The sequence below is a fragment of the Plectrocnemia conspersa genome, unplaced genomic scaffold (genome assembly GCF_051122295.1).
Source record: "Plectrocnemia conspersa isolate PC_06_02 unplaced genomic scaffold, ASM5112229v1 ptg000006l, whole genome shotgun sequence".
In the NCBI taxonomy this organism is placed as follows: Eukaryota; Metazoa; Arthropoda; class Insecta; order Trichoptera; family Polycentropodidae; genus Plectrocnemia; species Plectrocnemia conspersa.
The window spans coordinates 23119337-23141118 of NW_028277170.1; the positions used below are offsets into that span (position 1 = coordinate 23119337).

The 21782-nt window shown below is 28.5% G+C and overlaps 1 protein-coding gene across 1 annotated transcript in view; it reads right to left on the reverse strand.

Annotated features, from left to right (window-relative positions):
- The window catches only part of twz (BTB/POZ domain-containing protein twz), an 87845-nt gene that overhangs the window by 11873 nt on the left and 54190 nt on the right, over nucleotides 1-21782 (reverse strand). The window contains exons 2-3 of the mRNA XM_088188311.1: nucleotides 16802-16915; nucleotides 14945-15163 (exon numbers count right to left, since the gene is read on the reverse strand). Coding sequence (XP_088044437.1) covers nucleotides 14945-15163; nucleotides 16802-16854 — 272 coding nt within the window. The 5' untranslated portion in view covers nucleotides 16855-16915. The remainder of the gene's footprint in view (nucleotides 1-14944; nucleotides 15164-16801; nucleotides 16916-21782) is intronic.

Here is a 21782-nt window from a genome sequence, read left to right on the forward strand (position 1 = left end):
GGACAAATTTTTAAATATTATGGAAGATTGTGGACCCAATGGAGAACGCATATCTCAAATGCGTAGGGTGATCAATAAAGACAGCATGTTATAAAATACTATATGAAGAAAAAAAAAAGGTGGAAAACAGTTAACTCTTGATAACTTTTCTAAGGAAACATCCGCAAACCCTACTTAAACATGTCTCTTAAGCGCCTCTTAAACATCTTATATTTACTTGATAAATAAATATTTTAAAATACACAAAATTTTACTTCCCTCTACTTTAGAACATTCAACATTCGCACACATTTTCAGGAACCAATTATGTGCGAAAGTCGAGGGCCGCCTGTATGTTGAAAAAATATATATTGAATAGGAAATTAGTAGACGTATTCAATTGTATAAATCTGTATAAATTACCTGAAAAGAAAAGGTGTAATTATTGTACAAATACAATAAAAAAACATTTTGGAATTCTGGATTACATATTTTGATTAATACATCTATTTCAATTAATTTAAAAATAATTAGTATGTTTGTAAAATTATTTATATTATTAAAATAAACGTATTAAAATAAATGATTGAAATATGTATAAAATATATAATTAAACTTTTATTAAATTGGTAAATTGTGAATCTTTGCAGATTTTTATATTAAAGAAGAACCGTTGGGTACAATTTCATTACGAGGGAGAACTAATTTTTACCGGAATCAAGAAAATCGTAACCAAGATACAGTTGATATTATTGAAACTTGTCTTAATTGGAAAGATACTTAACACAAAAGTATAATAGATAAATAAATGGTCTACCAAAGAATATATAAATAAAAAAAGTGCCATTGAATGTATTTTTATATGTTTTGACCAAGAAATAGATGCATGTATTATAAGAGTCACTAAAAAATAAATTAAGTAAATAACAATAGTTAAAAATTATAATATTTATTATCAAGATGCTCTTTGATTCGCGCTGAGAGTTTTAAAGCTCAACAGTGTGGTCCGCTCTATAACGCCGTCTCACTGTATCGCATCTTTCCGAGACAGATTTTATCTAGCCGCCGTTTCTCTAAAGATCCACGATTTAGATCTAATAGGTCTTCTAATTAAAACGATCCGTCGATCTCAAGCTAAGATTTCATTCCCATTACCAGTTAGCTTCGGCGTTTAATTTGCGTGTGTTGGAAGAAGCGTGGCTGTTAAACTTTAACGAACGTATATTACACAGCTTCTGGTACAAGTACCATACGCATGATTATATTTTTGCAAATCTTATCTCATTGACTTTGATAAAATCTGTTCTTGATCCATTACACCGTATAATTTTTCAGCCTCAGGTAAGCTAACTAAGTTTAAAAATCTGTTTTTATTATGGTATTATATGTTTACTTTAACTAATAATAAAAAGACCGTACACAATATTAAATAAGTCTATTATTGCTAAACGCAAACCATTAATTATCAAACAATAACTTAATACGGACTTGTCTCATTTTCAAAGACAACGGCTCATATATTCTTTTAAAACGAACAATACAAAATTATGAGCTCATAAATGTAACTAAAAACTAGCGCCATTTTACATTTCAATATTTGCATTTTATTAACACGGATCGCATTTTTGGCGTTGTTCCAGTTGTATTTTTGTATGCATGGACAAACTGCGCATATGAATTAATAATTCGGCAATAATTAAAACAATACCATACCTTTAGACAGAAACGTTGAAATGCATAACACGTGATTCACGGTTGGCTGCGGATAACGTGATACACCTTTGAACATATTTCGTTTTATTCAAATACACAGAACCAAAAGGATGCTATGAGCAGTAATTCATTATTGACGTTATGCAATATTTCAGATATTATTTAATTAAATAAACTGCTAATTAGGCTTGAGATAGCATTAAAAATAAATTAATATAGATTATTAAAAAAATTATATTAGTAAAAAAAGTGTTGCTTGGATGATTTAACTCGGTTATTCTAGAGTTTTTTTGAGCGATCGTAGACAGTTTGTAACCTATAGCGGCCGATTGTCTTAATAATATATTACCCCTTCGGGGGTTAGACGAATACTAACGGTAATAAATAGAAAGACGAAAATGATGATGCTCATATTGCTTAAAAGCAGAAGCGGAGAATAAAATGATACTCATTGTAAAGGATTAACCTAAGTAGTTTTATCGGGGTAGGATAGCAAAGTAATATTACACTTTTTACTCCCGGAGGGTGGAAATATCAGCACACATTACCTATGCGAAAAATTCTACCGGCTGATATTTTTGTAAAAGTGTCAGTATAAAAGGAATACATTTGCTTTATCTCAGGCAAGACTAACGGTACCTAAAAGTTCCGAATAATTATGTTATGTAACATAGAAATGACAGTGTCGCTGTAGCCTGGCGGCTTTTTATGATAGGGATGTCTGGTGAAATAAAAACTACAGCAGGCATTGCTGTAGTTTTTATTTCACCAGACTATTTGTACATTTTGATCTTCATTCAGATTTTACCCAAATCGTCCACGGAATATGTTTATGTGACAAATAGTAGTGATGTAACAGAGAAATGAAATTTTTGTGACGGTATAGAATTCCTAAGCATCCTGTATATGTTTGATAGCAAAATCCAATGTGTCAATTTTTTGCAAAATGGCGACAAGTATAAAAACTTAAACACTCGTAACTGTGTAGATTAAAATTTTAACGAAAAAATTGCTATGTATGATACGTTTAAAAGCATAAACTTCATCTAAATAAAATATAAAAAAAAATAGTTTTTTGCTTCAAAACAAGCGATGTATCAGTTCGATCGGACCCCCATACGAGCCATTTTGAGACTTACAGAAGAGTTAACGCTCTTAACTGCTTGGTTTTAAAGATTATAAATTAAATTTTTAGTATCGTATAGAACTACCAAGCACCCCCTATACGTTCTGTATAAAAAAAATATTTTTTTTTACAAAATGCCAGCCAATGTAAAAATTAAAAGTGTCATAACTTTGCAAAATAAAATCCAACTGAAAAATGTCGTATGCAAAAAGTGTTTATAAACTTAATTTGCATTTAAAAACAATTTTTAATTATTTTTTTTTTAATAAAAAACAAGACTTACGGTATATTGACCGGGCCCCCGAACGAGCTTTTATGCGACTCAGCAAATAGTTAACGCTCGTATTAGGTTCCTTTTAAAGATATAGACTTTAATTTTTGATACGAAATAGAGCTTTCGAATATACTTACGATACTGTTACGATTTTTAGTATCGTATAGAACTACCGTGCACCCCCTATACGTTTTGAATGAAAAAAATATATAAATTTATTTTACAAAATTGCAGCCAAAGTAAAAATTAAAAGTGTCATAACTTTGCAAAATAAAATCCTACTGAAAAATGTCGTATCCAAAAAGTGTTTAGAAGCTTAATTTACATTTAAAAAAAAATTTTAATTATTTTTTTTATTGAAAAACGAGTCTTACGGTAAATTGACCGGGACCTCATACAAGCTTTTATGCGACATGGCATATAGTTAACGCTTGTATTTGGTTCCTTTCAAAGATATAGACTTGAATTTTTGATACGAAATAGAGCTTTTAAATATACTTACGATACCGTTTAAAAAAAAAAAAAATTAAAAAAGAAAAGTTTTTTTTTCCAAAACACGTTTAGTGTTATGAGTCGATCGACCCACCATACATACGCTCATACGACTTGCAATATAGTTAAGGTCAGTGTAAGCTTGTTTATACATATTTAAAGTTTAATTTTAGTGACAGTATAGAATTCTTAAGCACCCTGTATATGTTTGCTAGCAAAATCCAATGTGTCAATTTTTTGCAAAATAACGACAAGTATAAAAACTTAAATACTCGTAACTCAGTAGGTTTGTATTTTAACAAAAAGATTGCTATACATGAAACGTTAACCAATCTAAACTACATCTAAATAAAATATAAAAAAAATAGTTTTTTGCTTCAAAACAAGTGATGTATCAGTTCGATCGGACCCCCATACGAGCCATTTTGAGACTTTCAGAAGAGTTAACGCTCTTAATTGCTTGGTTTTAAGGATTAAAAATTAAATTTTTAGTATCGTATAGAACTACCGAGCACCCCCTATACGTTCTGCATGAAATTTTTTTTTTTTTTTTATAAAATGGCAGTTCGCCGGCCTCTTTTTTATGATAGGGATGGCTGTCAAAGTGAAAACAAAAGCAGGTATTGCATACACGAAATTTTTACTACTATTTGTACATTTTTAACCCAAATAGTCAATAAAATATGCTTCACTAAACATATTAAATATTAACAATAAGTCTCAATAATTATATTTAATTAAAAATATATTTAAAAAATTGCTTTTTAAAAAAAATCTTTTCATTAAAAATAGGATTATGTTATTAATTTTTATCTTACTAACAAAAATTAGTTATACTAGACAATATAATTAAAGTGTTTGTACTGGTGTTTTTTTTAACATTAAACTTGATTTATCTTTTATTTTAAAAATAAAATAAATATGAAAAATATTTATTTTTTGCTGTAACAACTAGAGTACTCAAAAATGAGACCATAATTATAAAAGTGGTCTAAATCACACTGTTTTAACCTTTAAATGCACGGTGTTGCGAATTTGCAACAATTTATTTAAGCGCTTATAACTCAGTCTGCGTTCAATAAAGGAACACTTATGCATAGTGTTACATATGTGTAACAAATGCCGAGCGTGTGTTTTCAAATTATTCCGATAGATGTCTCTGTATGCGTGATAATGCAATTAAAAAAAAATCGTTGGGTGCAGGTGTGTTACATTTTTTGGAATTTCAACATTTGTTTTCATTGGTGCTAGTGGATATAAAACGAAATAAAATTAATTTATATACTCTAAAAAGGTTAGTCTACCATTGTTTATTTATTTTTTATTTATATTTTTTGTAATAGTAGCATTAAATAAATAAAACATGCAGTTGTAGATACTGGCCCATATTGACCAAGAGGAACAGATGCAAAATGCAGAAATGTAATGGAATTTCAAGAACAATGTGTGAAAAATGCGGTGTGGTCTTATGTTTTAATAAGAAGAAGAATTTCCACTTGTAAATATTTTTTTTGTATGTTTTTAATTTTAATATATTTTATTCGCGTTTTGCACGATGTTGCATATTTACAATTTTTTTATAAATATAATCCGAAAATAAGTCTAAATATTTTTAAATTATTTTTGCCGTCTAATTTTAGTACAAAAATATTTTTATTTTTGAATTTGGAAAAAATCATGCATTTAAGGGTTAAATAAATATAATATGATGCAAAATATGAGAATGTAAAAAAAATTATTGACTAAGTCAGATTTTTTAATATCGGGACAGATTTTTAATATGCAGTATTCATGTATTTTGTATTCTATAATATATACATGACCATTTACAACCCAAATTAAATTAATGTTGCTTTTACCATAAGTAAAAATAAATAGGAATATTGCGTAAAATAATATAATTGAGATACTTTAAAATAAATATTAAATGATTAAAATAAAATAATATACATAGATCACATAATCAAATCACAAAAATCCTGTGACATAATTTATGAAATTTTGTTTTAATAATCGTAGCTGATAAAAAATAATGAGTAATATATTTTTTTGGAATAAATTGACGAGTGGTGTTTTGGCCTCTGGTATAAAAATTTAAGATGCATTTAGAAGATCGTTCAACGACGATATTTTGTCATATACGACGTTGTTCTATATTTATTGTTCCAAAAGAAAAAAGATTTTCTAAAAAAATTTTCCACAAATATTTTTAGTGGTTAAAAGTTGAATTTTTATTTATTGAAGAATTGATCGTAGCGCATGTTTGCCTATTTTACATGTTGAAGAGGGTAAAAATATATTTGATTCACACATCAAAATATACAATGAAAAACCTACCATTTATGTTTGATTTAATTCAACTCTTTCGGTGAGTTGGACCGCCCCCTTAAAATCTGTCAAAAACAGAATTATACGCAACACAAGTACATCGCTCTATATTATGTGCCATGCAGACATGTCAATTTCGTATACGAAACAATGCACAATTTGCTACAGGCCCTCTTAGTTTGAGCGTTGAGATACACTTAAAATAAAAACCGTTGTAAGTTAAATATAATAAAATAAAATATAACATTGACCGAAAGAGCATATTATCTAGAAAAAGCTCAGTGTTTTAATTACGAGATTTATTGTTACTGATTTCATATATTATTTATAAATGACTAAATAACACATATTTATAAGAAATTTTAACATACGCTGATTTAGCTGTAGTATTTGGTTTATCTCATAAGATATGGTTTATTAACCCGGCGTAGCCAGACACTGGCATCTGAGCAGTTGCCAGGGGCACCGATAGTACGAAGCTGCCAACGGCAGTTTAGGTTCTAAATTGCAAGTTTCACTTATAGATAATAAAAATGATATCGACGAAAATTAAAATTCATGTCAACAAATTTTTATTTACGCATATGAAGCGGAAAAAAACACTGCATAAAGAATATTTTACTATAAATAAGCTAAACATATTGCAAAAATTTGTTATCATTTAATAAAAAAATAATTACATTTTTTTTAGGGAAATAAGACTTTATAAATAAAAAATCAATATCCAAAGCGTAAATTGGCAAACTCATTAGTATAGTATGTTTTGTGTTTTTCAATTTATAGAACATGGGCTCTTACTTGCTTTACTAGATAAAATTTAATTTTATATATTTATTATTAATTTTTTTTATTGTCATATTATAGTTTTATGGATTTTATAGAAATTGATTGATTTATTTTTAGTTGCTTCACCATTTTCATTTGACGTGAAAAAAGCTGTACCAAAAATTAATTTAATTGCAATGTGATATAAAAATAAATTTACATTCAATTCTTTAGCGACTTACAAACGATTGAAAAGGAACTCAGGGCTTCTTAAACGGGGTCGCGAGATTTTAATGTAAAATATTTAAATACATGAATTTAAATTGCATGTTATAAACCATATTTTCAAGCTGCTCATTATGGTCATATAACTTTTACTCACTACCTTATTCGTCGGGCCCTTATACCCTTGCATTAAAAAAACTAGCACCAGAATTGAACGATGTGCTTCAGGATGCTGTTAAGATTATATATTTTATTAAGAGCCATGCCCTTAACGGCCGCTTTTTTACAAATCTTTGTAAGGATACAGATTTCCACTATACAAATTTATTATTACATGCAGAAGTAAGATGAATATCAAAAGGGCAAAGTTTAAAAAGATTATTGTTATTAAAAGACGACATCGAAATATTTTTAACCGAACAAAAATGTGGTCTTGCAGCGTTTTTACAAAATAACCTATGGCTTTCCAAGCTGCGTTATCTGTCAGATATTTTTAAGAAATTAAATGATCTCAACTTGTCTTGTGAATGATAAAATTGAAAGTTGTATTAAAAAGATCAACATTTGGAAAAGTAGGGTAGAAAAGGATTCGTTCGAAATGTTTTCCAGTATCGAAAATTTTATAATCGAGAAAAATCATTATATCGCAAAAATTATTATATGTCACTTAAAAGCGCTAGAAACACAGTTTCGTAAATATTTTATATCAAATATTGATTTCAAAATGTTATCTTGGATTCAAAAACCATTTTTTATTGGCTTGAGTGAGATTGATCACCTGCAATATAAAGCTCAAGAGGAATTTGCTGAGCTTTCGAGTGACTCAAACTTAAAACTAGATTATCCAAAAAAGCTCTTGACTGAATTCTGGATCGTAACTAGAACTGAATTTCCCACAATCTCTGATATGGCATTAAGTGTTCTTCTGCCATTCAACGCCACATATTTATGTGAAATTATTTTTTCAGCTTTAACACATATTAAATCCCAATATCGTTCATCGCTAAAAAATGTTAAAGAGCAATGTCAAATATTGCACCAAAATTTAATTTGGTATGCAGTAAAAAAACAAGCACATCCGTCTCATTAAAAAACGATTTTTCCCTTTAATTTTTGTATACTTATAATATATACCAGCGACGATATATTTTGCTCAATATTGTCTTTAATTTATGTTATTGCAAAAAATGCAGTTTTAATGAAAAATAAGGCATATCATTTTTGTAATTATCTTAAATACAATTTTACAACTTTTTGTGCAATTTTTAATTTTATATTTTTGTACGTTTCTAACCAAATTCTAAAACTATATTTCTTCATATATATGTAATATTACATAAGCAATAAATCAGCACAAAATATTTATATATCTTTATTTTATATTTATTTGGGGTCGCGAAGGAACTCACAATCATAAATGGGGTCGTGAATGAAAAAAGTGTAAGAAGCCCTGATCTAAAGAATGTAAATTGTGTATAAATGTATCTTTTTAAATCAAATACATAAAGTTCTGTAAGTGTGTACATATGCTTAACCCATTTTTTTTATAAATATGTATTTGTGTTATTAAACCATAATGACAAATTAGGGAAACCTGTCAAATCATAGTGGGCAAATATATATTGTTAATTTTTTTATGTACATATGTTGAAGACAAATTAATAAACTTATTAATAATAATTACAATTTTTTATCAGAGAGAGACCAGGAGAATTTATATCCAATTCCTCGAAATTTTCGCAATATGATTACACCCATACCTCGATATACGGCCGCTCTTTATACGGCCTTTCGCTATAACGGCCCTCTTCAATTAAGGCACGTTTTCGATTTACGGCCTTAAATGTTTCGCTATAACGGCAAAAATACTTTTTTTCGATGTCAATTTAAAAAAAAAATTAAAAATAGATTTAATTTGCATAATTTTAAAATGAAAGGTGAAGCAGCTAGCGCCGATGAGGCCGCATCTAAGGAATATCTCAACATTTTAAAGGGAATTATTGAAAGAGGTGGTCATAAACCTGAACAAGCGTTTAACGTAGACGAAACAAGACTTTATTGGAAGCGAATGTCTGATTGCACGTACATTTCAAAAATCGAAAAATCTGAGCCTGGTTATAAGGTGTCTAAAGAACGATTAACTTGCTACTTGGTGCAAATGCCACAGGTGATTTTAAGCTAAAACCACTCTTAATATATTTGTCCGAAAATCCAAGGCCTCTTAAAGGACTAAATAAAAATCAATTACCCGTCGTATGGAGATCCAACAAGAAAGCTTGGATGACTCAATCTACTTTAGAGGATTGGTTCAAAAATCACTTTTGCACAGAAGTGAAAAAATATTTGCGAGACAATAACTTAAGCAACAAGGCTTTGTTAATTTTGGATAATGTACCAGGGCATCCTACTAATTTATCCGAATTATCTGAAGATGTCATGATTGAGTACCTTTCGAAAAATACAAAAGCTCTGATCCAACCAATGGATCAGGGTGCAATAGCCACTTTTAAGGCATATTATCTACGCCTAACTTTCCGACAACTTATAAGGAAAACTGATGGTAAATCTTCAATTAAAACATTTTGGGAAAACTATAACATCAAGGATGCTGTTGACAGCATCAGTGAATCATGGAAGGAATTAAAATTAACAACAATGGACCGTGTTTGGAAAAAAATATGGCCAGAATGTGTAAAAAGTACTGATGCAGAAGTTAATTGCCTTCCTGAAATTAGGCAAAACATTTTGGATCTAGCACATGATCTCGGCTTTGAAGGTTTGAACGAACGTGATGTGCTTGATCTACTTGAAGCTGATAGGGAACCCCTTTCATATGAGGAACTCATTCAGTTGCAAGCAGAACCGGCATTTGATGAAGAGACAGAGCCTGTTGTATTTAAACAGCTAACATCAAAAAAATTGCCAAAAGCTTTTTCCTATTTCGAACAAGGAATAAACATCTTCCTTGAAAACGATCCTGACGTCGAACGTAGCGCTAAAGTTTCTCGAGGAATTAACTCAGCCATTAGCTGTTATTAATCACTGAAGAACGAAAGAGACAAAAAGGCGAGACAAACAACGTTGGACAATTTTTTTAAGCCAGGCCCATCCTTACCAGCGAAAAATGAGAACGACACTGATCTGCAGGTTACCATTTCTTCATCGTCTTCAGATTAAAGCCATTTAAAAAAAAATATGTTTGTATTCATACACATATTTTATGTAACATGAAGTTGTTTCATTTTTGTTTATGGATTATTGTTGGTTTTTGGAGTCTGTTATTATTTTATGTACAAATGTATGTATTTTTGATTTAAATGAAATAAAAAGATAAAATGCATTTTAAATGATAAACCATGTTACATATTTTAACAAATTTGGAACCGATCACATTGAATTTGTATGTATTTGTATTAGAATAATTGATTCGTTATACGGCTTTTCGCTTTGCGGCCAAGTTTCGTGGAACGTATCTAGGCCGTATAGTGAGGTATGGGTGTACTTAGTGTATTACAGATTTTTTAATTTATAATTTATTTTAATCATTATTTTTTTATGATGATTTTCAAGTAATTTTGAAAAACATTTAAAATAAATCCTGTAGCGCTCATTATAAATTAATTTAACAATTGTGCAAATTTCGATAAAGTCAAACAGACTTTAAGAAACAGAACGGTCAAAAAGTTCTGCGGTAACTCTGTTCTTAGCGATCATTGTTTTAATGAAGATCATACAATTTACTTTAATAGCATAAGGACTGTAGCTTATATTAAAAATCCATTTGTTCGCACAAAATGCAAGGCAGTGGAAATAAAAATACGCATTAAAAAAAATAATTCATGGTTTCTGTTTATGTAATCGGCAAAAGCGACAAAATTAAATAAAATTGTCACCAATCTAATCACTATACATTTAAACAATCACATTACACGAACACCAAAAATGACCCACCGCAAGCGCGTCAATAAAAAAAATAACAAGATCCGTTGCTGAAAATTCGTGAGCATGCCGAAATTTCGAATGGTAAGTTTTCATCGCGATGAATCCCGAGATTGAAATAATAATAACATTCGCGAACTTAAAAAAATATATATATATTATTATATACATATATATAAAAAGGAGCGTTTGATTTGCTCCGAGAATCAAAACATATGTTGATTGTCTTAGAAGTGGGTCGTAAATTATTTTTATCTTTTGAGCCACTGCGAATATTGAATCGTGTTTTCAGTTTCGAGAACCGAGTAGCAAATATTATTTTTCTGTGCAGTGCACTGAGCTGAAATATTTTTTTGTGTTCATCGATAGATTTCCATGAATTATAATTCTAAATATAAACCTATCAGTGTTATTTTTGTATAAATTCAAAGTAAACCTACACATAATGCAAATATGAGAATATAATAAGAATTTAAAATCAACTGAAAATTAATTTTAAATACAAATTTCATTTACTAGAAAAGAAGATCATTTTAACGATTATTTCGAACAAATAAAAATATATACTAACTCGTCTCGAAAGAAAGAGAGCTATGACACATTAGTACACTGGAAAACTATTATTTTGTGTGAAAAGAATGCACGATAGATGTGCAAAAAGTACTATTATCATTTACTCTCTTTGTTAATGATCGCCATTTTTGATGTTTCATTTTTAAGTCTAAAAAACGATGCTTACCAACATCCTCAAAGCTGTCACGAATCAAAAATATGTGATATTTGTTCACAAGAGATAGGCAGACAGATGGGCACTTGATAGCAAGAGAGTGAGAGAAAGGCAGATGAAGGAAGACGCTTCATACAAAGAGTCTCAATCAGTGGATCATCCAGCACCATTACAAGAACACACCACAATATATCACAGACGACGATAATGCAACTCGACACTCCAACTTAGACTCTTCGACTATCAAGATCAGTTATACATATAGTCCAGTCAAATAAGGGTTTAACCTCTGAATGAAAGATAACAAGCTGAAATTTTGCACAGACCTTTGTTTTGGCGTTCTAAATATATGGTGAAAAGTCTCAAAAGATATCGTGTCTGCTAATCAAGATATTAAAGGTCAAAGGTCATAAAAATCGTTTTTTTGCAAATATCTCGCCTCTTTTGCGTCGCATGTCATTAAATGTTCAACAAAACTTATAGAAAATAAAATTTTCTACAAGTTTGTTACGCATCCGTTTATAGGATAACGCTATGTAAACTACGGAGCCAGAGTTAGCTGTACATTCTTCCACAGTTTCGTAGAAAACATCGCAAATTGTTATCTGCTAAATGAACCCATCTAAAGCATTATAACTTTCAATCTCCATATCTTCAAAAATCATCATCGATAATGCAAGAAGTAATAGCGTATGGCCTCTGATACTTCTTGCAAAAGCGTGACCATCCAACATTTTGTCGACAGAATTCGAAGCATATATTGTACTGAGAGCTTCCATTCATTATATACTCTATGCATCCAAGAAAAGACATAAGCATATGAAAGCCTCCTAGTTTCACAACTACTCTGGACAAGTCTGAGTTAGCATCTGAAGCAGCTACGATTTCACGTGCTTTTATGTACAACGGCTGATCAAAAGTTATTAAGCATGTTCTTTGTTCATGTTTCTTGGCAGTGTTTGTAGTACACTGTAATGTGTTGTCCATATTACTCGCAGGATGATGAATAAAAGTAAGAAACAGAATCCGAGAAGCTACAAAGTTCTCATTGTTTTTGTAAGTTGTTCAATAAATCCATTCCACCCTGGCAACGGTGAGATATTTTTCCACTTTCCGTACTTTCACAACAAATCAACTACATTAAATATTTGTTCGGTTAGTTCTTCTACATCATTAAAATTTTGAACTTGAATCTTTTGCTCAATCCGGGTACGACATGATTTTCATACACTAGAAGGGGTATATGTGATAGTGCTGCTAACTCCTTTGCACTTGGTTTTGTTGTAAATTTCTTTATGCGGTCATCAGATATAACTTCAGATTTTGGAGTTATTATTTTTATCATTCCCATTATATGAACAGTATTATAGCCATCAAGAGTATAAATATTTTTCTGCATTATCTGCTGCATACTGTACTAAGGCACTTGACTATGATGGTTGATTACGAGGATGTGGGTGATAAACAGCTGAAATTTAACATTTTACAGTATCACTATAGAAAGCGAAAAAACTTAAACTTGACAAAACATCCAAAAGTCTTTTTGGATGTTTGGCCTATCTGTATTTTTTCTATGAAGAAATACAGATAGGCCTATTAATAACTGCGAAGAAAAGGACCGTTTTCGTATGGAAGTCATTATAGCTGTGTATTTCGTTTTAAAATGCCCCGTCTTTCCTTTTCTGTTCATTATAATAACTTATTGCAGAAAATGTAATAAAGTTTTCGGAATTTCTTCATTAATATTTTACTCGGGGCGGGATAAGACTTGGTCTCAACAACAGAAGATCGAATATCTTCTCTAATAATCGCCGCAGCAGCTTCCACTACGCGCAAGTGTTCTTCTTCCGAAGTGCCTTTTTTATTTTCATACCAAGCTATGGATAAAACTTAAGCTTGAGCATCGCGAAAAGAAAAAATAGGGAGTGATCCAATCTTCGTTATAACTATAATATCAGTTAAATATTTTTCTCCTAATTTGGAAATAATCTTCTTATCATCTGGTACATACTCCGTAAAAACATCTCTCAACTCTTTCGATTTTTTCGCACAAATTTCTTGTCGAGCAATATTTCATTTTTAATTCCTAATAATACAATGAAGAAAGTAATAAAATTATGGTTCAAACGACTTGCCGAGACCACTTTTTTCACGATTGTTTACTTTTTCAAAGCTTATACCAAGTTAAGCAGGTAGAAATACTCGCTGGATTCTATAAACGGATGTACGCCTCCCACTCTTCGCGCTATATCTCAAAAACGGTTAATGATACAAAACAAATACTATAACTAAACTTGTAGATAATTTTATGCTTTACAAGTTTTGTGAAGCATTTAATGACGTGCAACGCATAAAACGCGAGATATTTGTAAAAAAAGAAATTTTGTGACCTTTGACCTTTGATATCTTGATTAGCAGACACGATATTTTATGAGACTTTGCACCCTGTCCTTAGAACATCAAAACAAAGGTCTGTGCAAAATTTCAGCTTGGTATCTTTCATTCCGAGGTTTAGCCTTTATTTCGCCTTATTTGACTGGACTAATAGTATATGAGATATTTTATATACGCTTAATTAAATTAAGAAAGTAAAAAAAGGATTAATTTTATATATAGGAATAAATTTATTAATGTGCTTTTATTGTGGCGATTGAAAAAATGTTCAATGTAATCATTTGTATGCAAAAAGTATTTTGATATAAATATATGTACATATTACGTATGCTCTATACTCAATATCCGTCACTTCTGAATATACGATAGTCTGCATATAAAACACAGGGAATTTTACCATTTCAGATATATTCACTTTGATGCATATACAATAATATGTTCAACATAACTGCAAGAAGTTGCTTGCATGTTTGAATATTTTCCCAAGGCTTTACAGTTTTCTTGTATATTTCGCGAAACTAAATTTAGCAATGTCCAAAAACATTGCTCCTGTAGTCATAATACTATTAAAAAGACAAGTTTGGAAAACACTATCTTAAATATCACTCAAATTTATAATTAAAGCAGTTGTTCTTTGCCATTTTTACTATATGTTACATAAATACATATAAAAATATCATTTTAAATATAATTTTGTATGATTTTATAGTTAAAAATTTGGCTGTTTTACTGCAATTCATTATATATATAAAAAAAAAACAGTATTATTATCGCACATGTTAAATTTTGAATAGTACACTTAAATAGCATATACAATATACTGACTCGTTGAAGAGGATGGTGTAATGATTTGGATATATTTTTAAGGATAAGCGGAATTATATAGAATAGCTTATCGCAAGCAATGCTATTGTTGCGATTCTATAATGGTCTATTAAAAAACTGCTGGCAATACAAATGTATGAAATTATTCTACACTAACTTCGTGAGAGTTTCCAGCGAAGACGTGTAGATTGTTCCTCCGACGTCTATGTGCACCGGTGCTGTGTATCTGGAAGATGCTGCCACAAGTGGAATTCCAACGATTGATTTGTGATTAGCCGTGTTCGAATGCAAGCCTATCGACGGCGGTGTAGGGCTCGAAGATGTAGACATGGTTGTTGTGGGTGAAGTGGCAGGAGAGGCGGACGGCGAAATCATTCTGTGAATTAGGTAAAAATATTTTTTTTATAATACTTTAAGTGAAAATAAATATGTGGTGTATGAAAAGCTCTGTTATTTTTAGTATAGATTTATTTTAATTGCAATGATGCTTTGTTGTTCAAGCGTATTATGAGAATAACCGTTTTGTAATAATGGCGCAGATAGCGTATTTAATCTTATAAATTTACAATATATTGAACATAAAATGGACGTAGCTCACAGTTAGTTTCGCAAGCTGAATCACGATTTTCGAAATAAATTTGCAAGCGTTGTTTTGGCGTAAGTCTATTCATGGTAAATTGGCAAAGCAAACTGAACACAAATCAGCTATTGCTTTCGTTACAAAAATTATCAACATTTTACATCTACTTGTATTATATATAACTTTCTGTTGCATATTAGTCATGTTAAATTAAATAACGCGAATTTTGAAGTACGAAGTCAAGAAGCTAACTGATGCAATATATATGATTTTTGGCATAACAAGATTTTTTCTTGTTATAACAAGCTTTTTGGCATAACAAGATTTTTTCTATTTTATGTTTTATACGGTTTGGTGATTATTGCGCAAATGAAAATTGGGCACAGTGAAAATTTCAAATTAAAAATTCTGATCATAGATGATCAATATACACATACATATATGTATATTTAAGAATACGTCAATATATGTCTATAAAACAATAATATCTGTATATATATATATATATATATAAAATCATGATTATATTAAAAAATATTATGTTGTAAAAATATTTTACGATCATATTAGTAATTTTCATTCATATGATTCACTTACAAACGTTTCCTATAATTACACAAATTTTTACTTAAAAATTAAAAAATATATTTCGCAGCTATTTAAATACAATTGACAATCAAACAATCACCTATGTTCAAAATTTTTTCTGTGTGAAATTTTTACGTGCGCAATAATCATTTTATACAGTTTTCGATTATATAAAAAACTTGAGACAATGCTAGCAATGCATTTAAGCATTTGAGCGGTATCGCCGTACATGTACGGCGATCGATCTTTCACTGTTTTGAGGTACCCCATGTATTTATTTATTTATTTAGATTAAACCATTGTAACCTAACAGGTTACCTCAATATAATACAAAAAAAGATATTTACATATATAACAGAAAAATATTAAATTTATAAAATATATTTTTTAATTTGATTTAATGTAAAAGATTTTTATAGAAAATAATACTGGTAAATTAAAGAGTGTAACAAAAAATATTTTATATTAATTTTATAAAAGCCCTTTAATTGATATAAAAAAATTATATAAAATATATGCGAAATAAATTTAATAAAAATGTTTTCAACCATACTAATACAAAAAAGTAGTAAAATAAATTGACTATAAATGTAATATAAAATATTATTAAATAAATAATAATGCAAAAATACGTAAAATAACTCACTGCCATGTGTATACTAATAGATTAACAATTATGTATAAACTAACTCACTACTTAAACGGTTAACAGTAAAAAAAAATTGTCTGTTTAACTCATATAATTTTCTTTGAAATAATATATAGATTTATCCATATATTATATTTATAATACAGGGTTGCAATAAATCGCTTTAACCTACAAATATATACTTATAAGCAAATTACCTCATTTTCATTGGATTTGGCGTTGAATACAAGGGTGGTCTTGGTAAAGCCATTTCTCTGATAGTGCATTCGCTGATTTTCGGCTCAGCATCTGGCCGAATGTCGTTTTTTCTTCTGAAACAATAAAATTTTATTCATTACTATATATAATTATAAATATTATTAAAATAAACGTATTAAAAAAACACGTTTTGAAACTTTGCTTGCTGCCATTGAAAATTAATTTTATTCGACGCTTCTTCAATGCAAAATGTTTTTTTAGTATATTTTTCTATAAAGCATAAAATATACAATTTGTGTATGTATGACTTGATCTAATGTATGTATAATATATATATGTATTTATGTATAGTCGACTATTGTTTACGGAGAAACTCAATCTTGTGTGCTTTTTGCATATGTCGCGACATGCTTTGCATCTAGCGACGCGATGTTACGAATACAAAATCGCTTGATATGCTAATGTCGAAAGTATGCAATATTTTATTTGAACATTTCGAAGTATATGTTATTATATATTTGATTTCACATAATAGATTTAATAGCATATGCAGACTGATTAGATGAACAAGATGTCAGATTATCTTGTCTGAGAAGCGTATGTGTATTAATTATTTAGTGTAAATTGATATTCGATTCATTGTTCATATGAATATAATATTCAGAATAATCATATTAAAATACAACGCCTGTGGGGTACTACATATTATGAAACGATGACCGCAAATAACGTAACATAAAATTTAATAATATATATGAATGCAAATGTTGAGCTACTGTTTAATGAGATTATTCTTTGTTAAAAAATATTGGTAATAGTATAAAATAGACTATTTAATTCAATACCAAGGATTAGTAATTTAGTACAATATAATAATAAAGCAATAATTGTAAAATTTAGTAAATTTAAATCAGTATCATTAGATGAAATTCATAACATAATATGTAAATTTAAAAAAGGAACTAGTACTGATGAACTAGATATAAATATAATTAAAGAAACATGGGAAATAATACGAACTAAATTAAATTATTTAATAAATAAAGCGCTCTCCTTAGGAGAAATGCCTGAAAATTTAAAGATTGCTTCTATTGTACCTATACCTAAAATAAAAAATAGTAAAAAAGTTGAAGAAATGAGACCAATCAACATGCTACCGTGTATAGAAAAAATAATAGAAGAAGTAGTAATCAAACAATTAAAGGAATTTATTACTTCTCAAAACATAATATGTGAACAACAATCGGGATTCAGAGAAAAGCATTCCACTGAAACTGCATTACAAGTAGTGATAAATGATTGGCTCTTGGCTAAGGATACAAACAAAATCATTAGAGCAGTTTTCTTGGATTTCAAGAGAGCCTTCGAAACAATAGACAGAAAAATAATGTTAAAGAAATTGGAGAGTATAGGTATAAGTGATATAGTTTTAAGATGGTTTAATAATTACTTATATAAAAGAAAACAAAAAGTTAAAATAAATAATGTATATTCTGAAGAGAAATTAGTGTCTTATGGAGTACCACAAGGGTCTAAATTGGGACCATTGTTATTTGTTTTGTATATTAATGATATAGTTAATAACGTGAAAAAATGTAAAATTCATCTATTTGCGGATGACACATTAATGTATTGCATAGGTGATAACATTAAAGAAATTCTAAATAATTTAAATAATGAATTAAGTATATTAGAAATATGGTTAAAGAATAATGTACTTAAATTAAATGAGAATAAAACTAAATGTATGTTTATTAATTATAAAAATGTGTTAGATAATAGTACGAAAATAGTAATAAATAACTCTAGTATAGAAATAGTGGATAATATAAAATATTTAGGAGTAATTGTTGATACAAAATTAAATTTTAAAGAACATTGTAATTACATATTAAAAAAAAATAGTAGAAAAATAGGTTTATTATCTAGATTAAGAAATATATTAAGTATAAATACAAAAAAAATAATTTACAATAGTATAATATTGCCCCATTTTAATTATTGTGCAACACTATTAAATATGTTAAATAAATTAGACAAACAAATGTTGCAATGAGAGTAATCTTAAATAAAAATAGATTAACTAATTGTAAAAGTATGATTGATAGATTAGAATGGTTGAATGTTCAAGAAATATTGAGTATGAATGTTTTAGTATTTATATATAAGTTAGAAAATAATATGTTACCAGAATATTTTAATAAGTATTTAATAAGAAATAAAGATGTACATAAATATAATACTAGAAATAGAGAAAATTTAAAGATAATTAAGTATAAGAAAACGAGTACGGCTAGGGGAATTATGTACGGAGGTTTTGATTTATATAATAGTCTTCCAAGAGAAATCCGAAACAGCAAAAATATAACGGGTTTCATAAATGGAATAAAAAAACACCTTCGTACATATAGAAATAAATTATAATATTAAGTCTTTATTATTGTATATTTCTATTTTTTCTTTCTGTTATGTATTTTTTATATATTTTTTATATATGTTTACTAAATTTGTTAGATGTAAATATTAGCTATTAAGCTAAATAAATTGATAAAATAAATAAAATAAATAATAATAAATGTTGTGAAGAACCGAATTAATGTAAAGAGAGATACTGAGTAAGAGATTTATGAGGGTTGAAAACTAAGGATTAACGACAAAGAAGAATAAATGATTTACTTACTATGTCATATACATTGAGATTTATTTTTATGTATAAAAAATATCACATAAAAAAACACGACTTACATTGAAAAATAAGGGATACTTTTCATTATTTTAAAAAACATCGTAACTCTAAACCGTACATTTTATTTGTTGAAAACCATATCTCTATGGCTTAGAATTACGGAAACGACGATGCTCATATTGATTGAAAGCAAAAGCGTGGAATAAAATAATAGAAGTAGTTTTATCGAAGTAGGATATAAAAGGGCCGAAATATCGGCCAACTATATATATACAAAAAATCTGATTACCAAATTTTTAAAATTTGATTAAAATGTCGAGCAGTTTCTAGGAATTACTTTATGTAACAAAGAAATAACCGCGCTTTTTTTTATGATAGGGATGGCTGGCGAAATGAAAATAAAAGTAAGTATTGCATAATAAAGTAAGAATTTGTTTCTACTATTTATACATTTTTCTTTCCATTCACATTTTTAAACTCAAAAATTTCAGCTTCACTAAACTGGTAAGTAATTTTTTTATATATGCGCGCCGTGTCACTATAGCGAAATATAGTGACATAAATATATAATTAGCAGTTATGTAACACAAAAATAACAGCGCTTTTTATCATAGGGATGGCTGGCGAAGTGAAAATAAAAACAGGTATTGCCGCAATTCATATTTTTACCCAAAATGTTGGTGTTAAATATTAGCAAAAAGTATTTTTTGTATTTTTGTATATGCTATGTTAATATAAAAATGAATACATTTTCTTTAGCTGCGGTAAATATAACGATAACTGCCATTTTAAGTGATTTTCTTTTGTAATAGAGAAACGACTGTGCCCTTTTTATGATAGGGATGGCTGGTGAAGTGAATACAAAAGCAGTTTTGCTACTATTTGTGTATCGTTAAATATTAGCAATGAGTAAGTCACATATGTTTTTAAAAAAAAAATCATTGGAAAATAATGCAATGGTTTTTACTGTTACTAACTAGAGATAGGTGTTTTTTTAATCAAACTTGATATATGTTTGTATATATTATTTTTTCAAGTAAATAAAATGAAAAATACATAAACAACTAAATAATAACATCAGGGGTATACAAACATTTTAGCTGCCGAGCCACATTAAAATATGCTAAAAGTTTGGAAGGTAATTTAAAATTTTTTATAGAAATATTTTTAAACCAAAACTAGTATTTATTGTACTTAAACAATATTAAAAAAATGAAAAAAAAATATATTCGGATAATTATCAAAATGTAAATTTCTTATATAACACAAAGCAAAAGGATGAATAAGAAATTAGAGAAAATACTTTAACATAAAACATCCTTTTTTCAAAACGTAAAAACGTTCCAAATAAAATAAAAATGCAATTGAAAAAATATTTACATATATACTTAACTTAAAACTGCATAAATATAGTTTGTACTGTATGTATATATTTCTTCATCACTAACTATAAACACAAAGCGAAAAGTTTAAGATAAATTTTAATCGGTTGAAAGGTTGCCAATATTCTATTAAGCGATGCGGATAATCGTGTTTTGATTCTATTAATTTTCTAATTATCTGAATAACAAGAACGAAAATGGTTTATGTCACTCTTGAGAATAATAAATTGCATGTATCAGTGCATTAATTAAAACTAATTAGTTTATTTGCTGAGGTTGATAAAATCAGACGTTTTAATTTCTGCAGTTGTCAGTTTATTTGAGCTGCATTGAACTTTCTATATTTAATTTTGACAGAATTTGGAATTACTTTTGCTCGTACAATATTTCAACGTAGACTACCCTTTACCAACCCTTGCTTACTTTGAAAAGTTTTACGTCAACTATGCGTATGTACTTTCAATATCAAAGTATATTTAGGTATATATTAAATTTAAAATCGGGTATTAGATTTTTTATAACATGATAGAAATTTAATATTATATTTACTTTTTATTGAACCACCTACACTGTTAAAAATCTCTACAAATCCAATTAATGACTAGGAAAAAGCAGTAAAAAGAGGATTATTTACAATTATTATAGAAAACTACAGATGCTTTAATCATGGAATATATATTGTGGCTCATTTTTGTGTAAAATATATATTTTTTTACATTATTTAGTATATTGTTACTTATAATTGTAAGCCTCCTTAATTAAACTACATTATTTTCATCCAATTAATTAATTAGTAGCAATCTAAAGTACCGTAACAATATATTCTATAACACTGTTGCATTTTCGCTTTGTTGTCTCGGTTATGAATAGACTTAAACCAAGGAGTTAAAATTAGATGATTCAAAATTTATT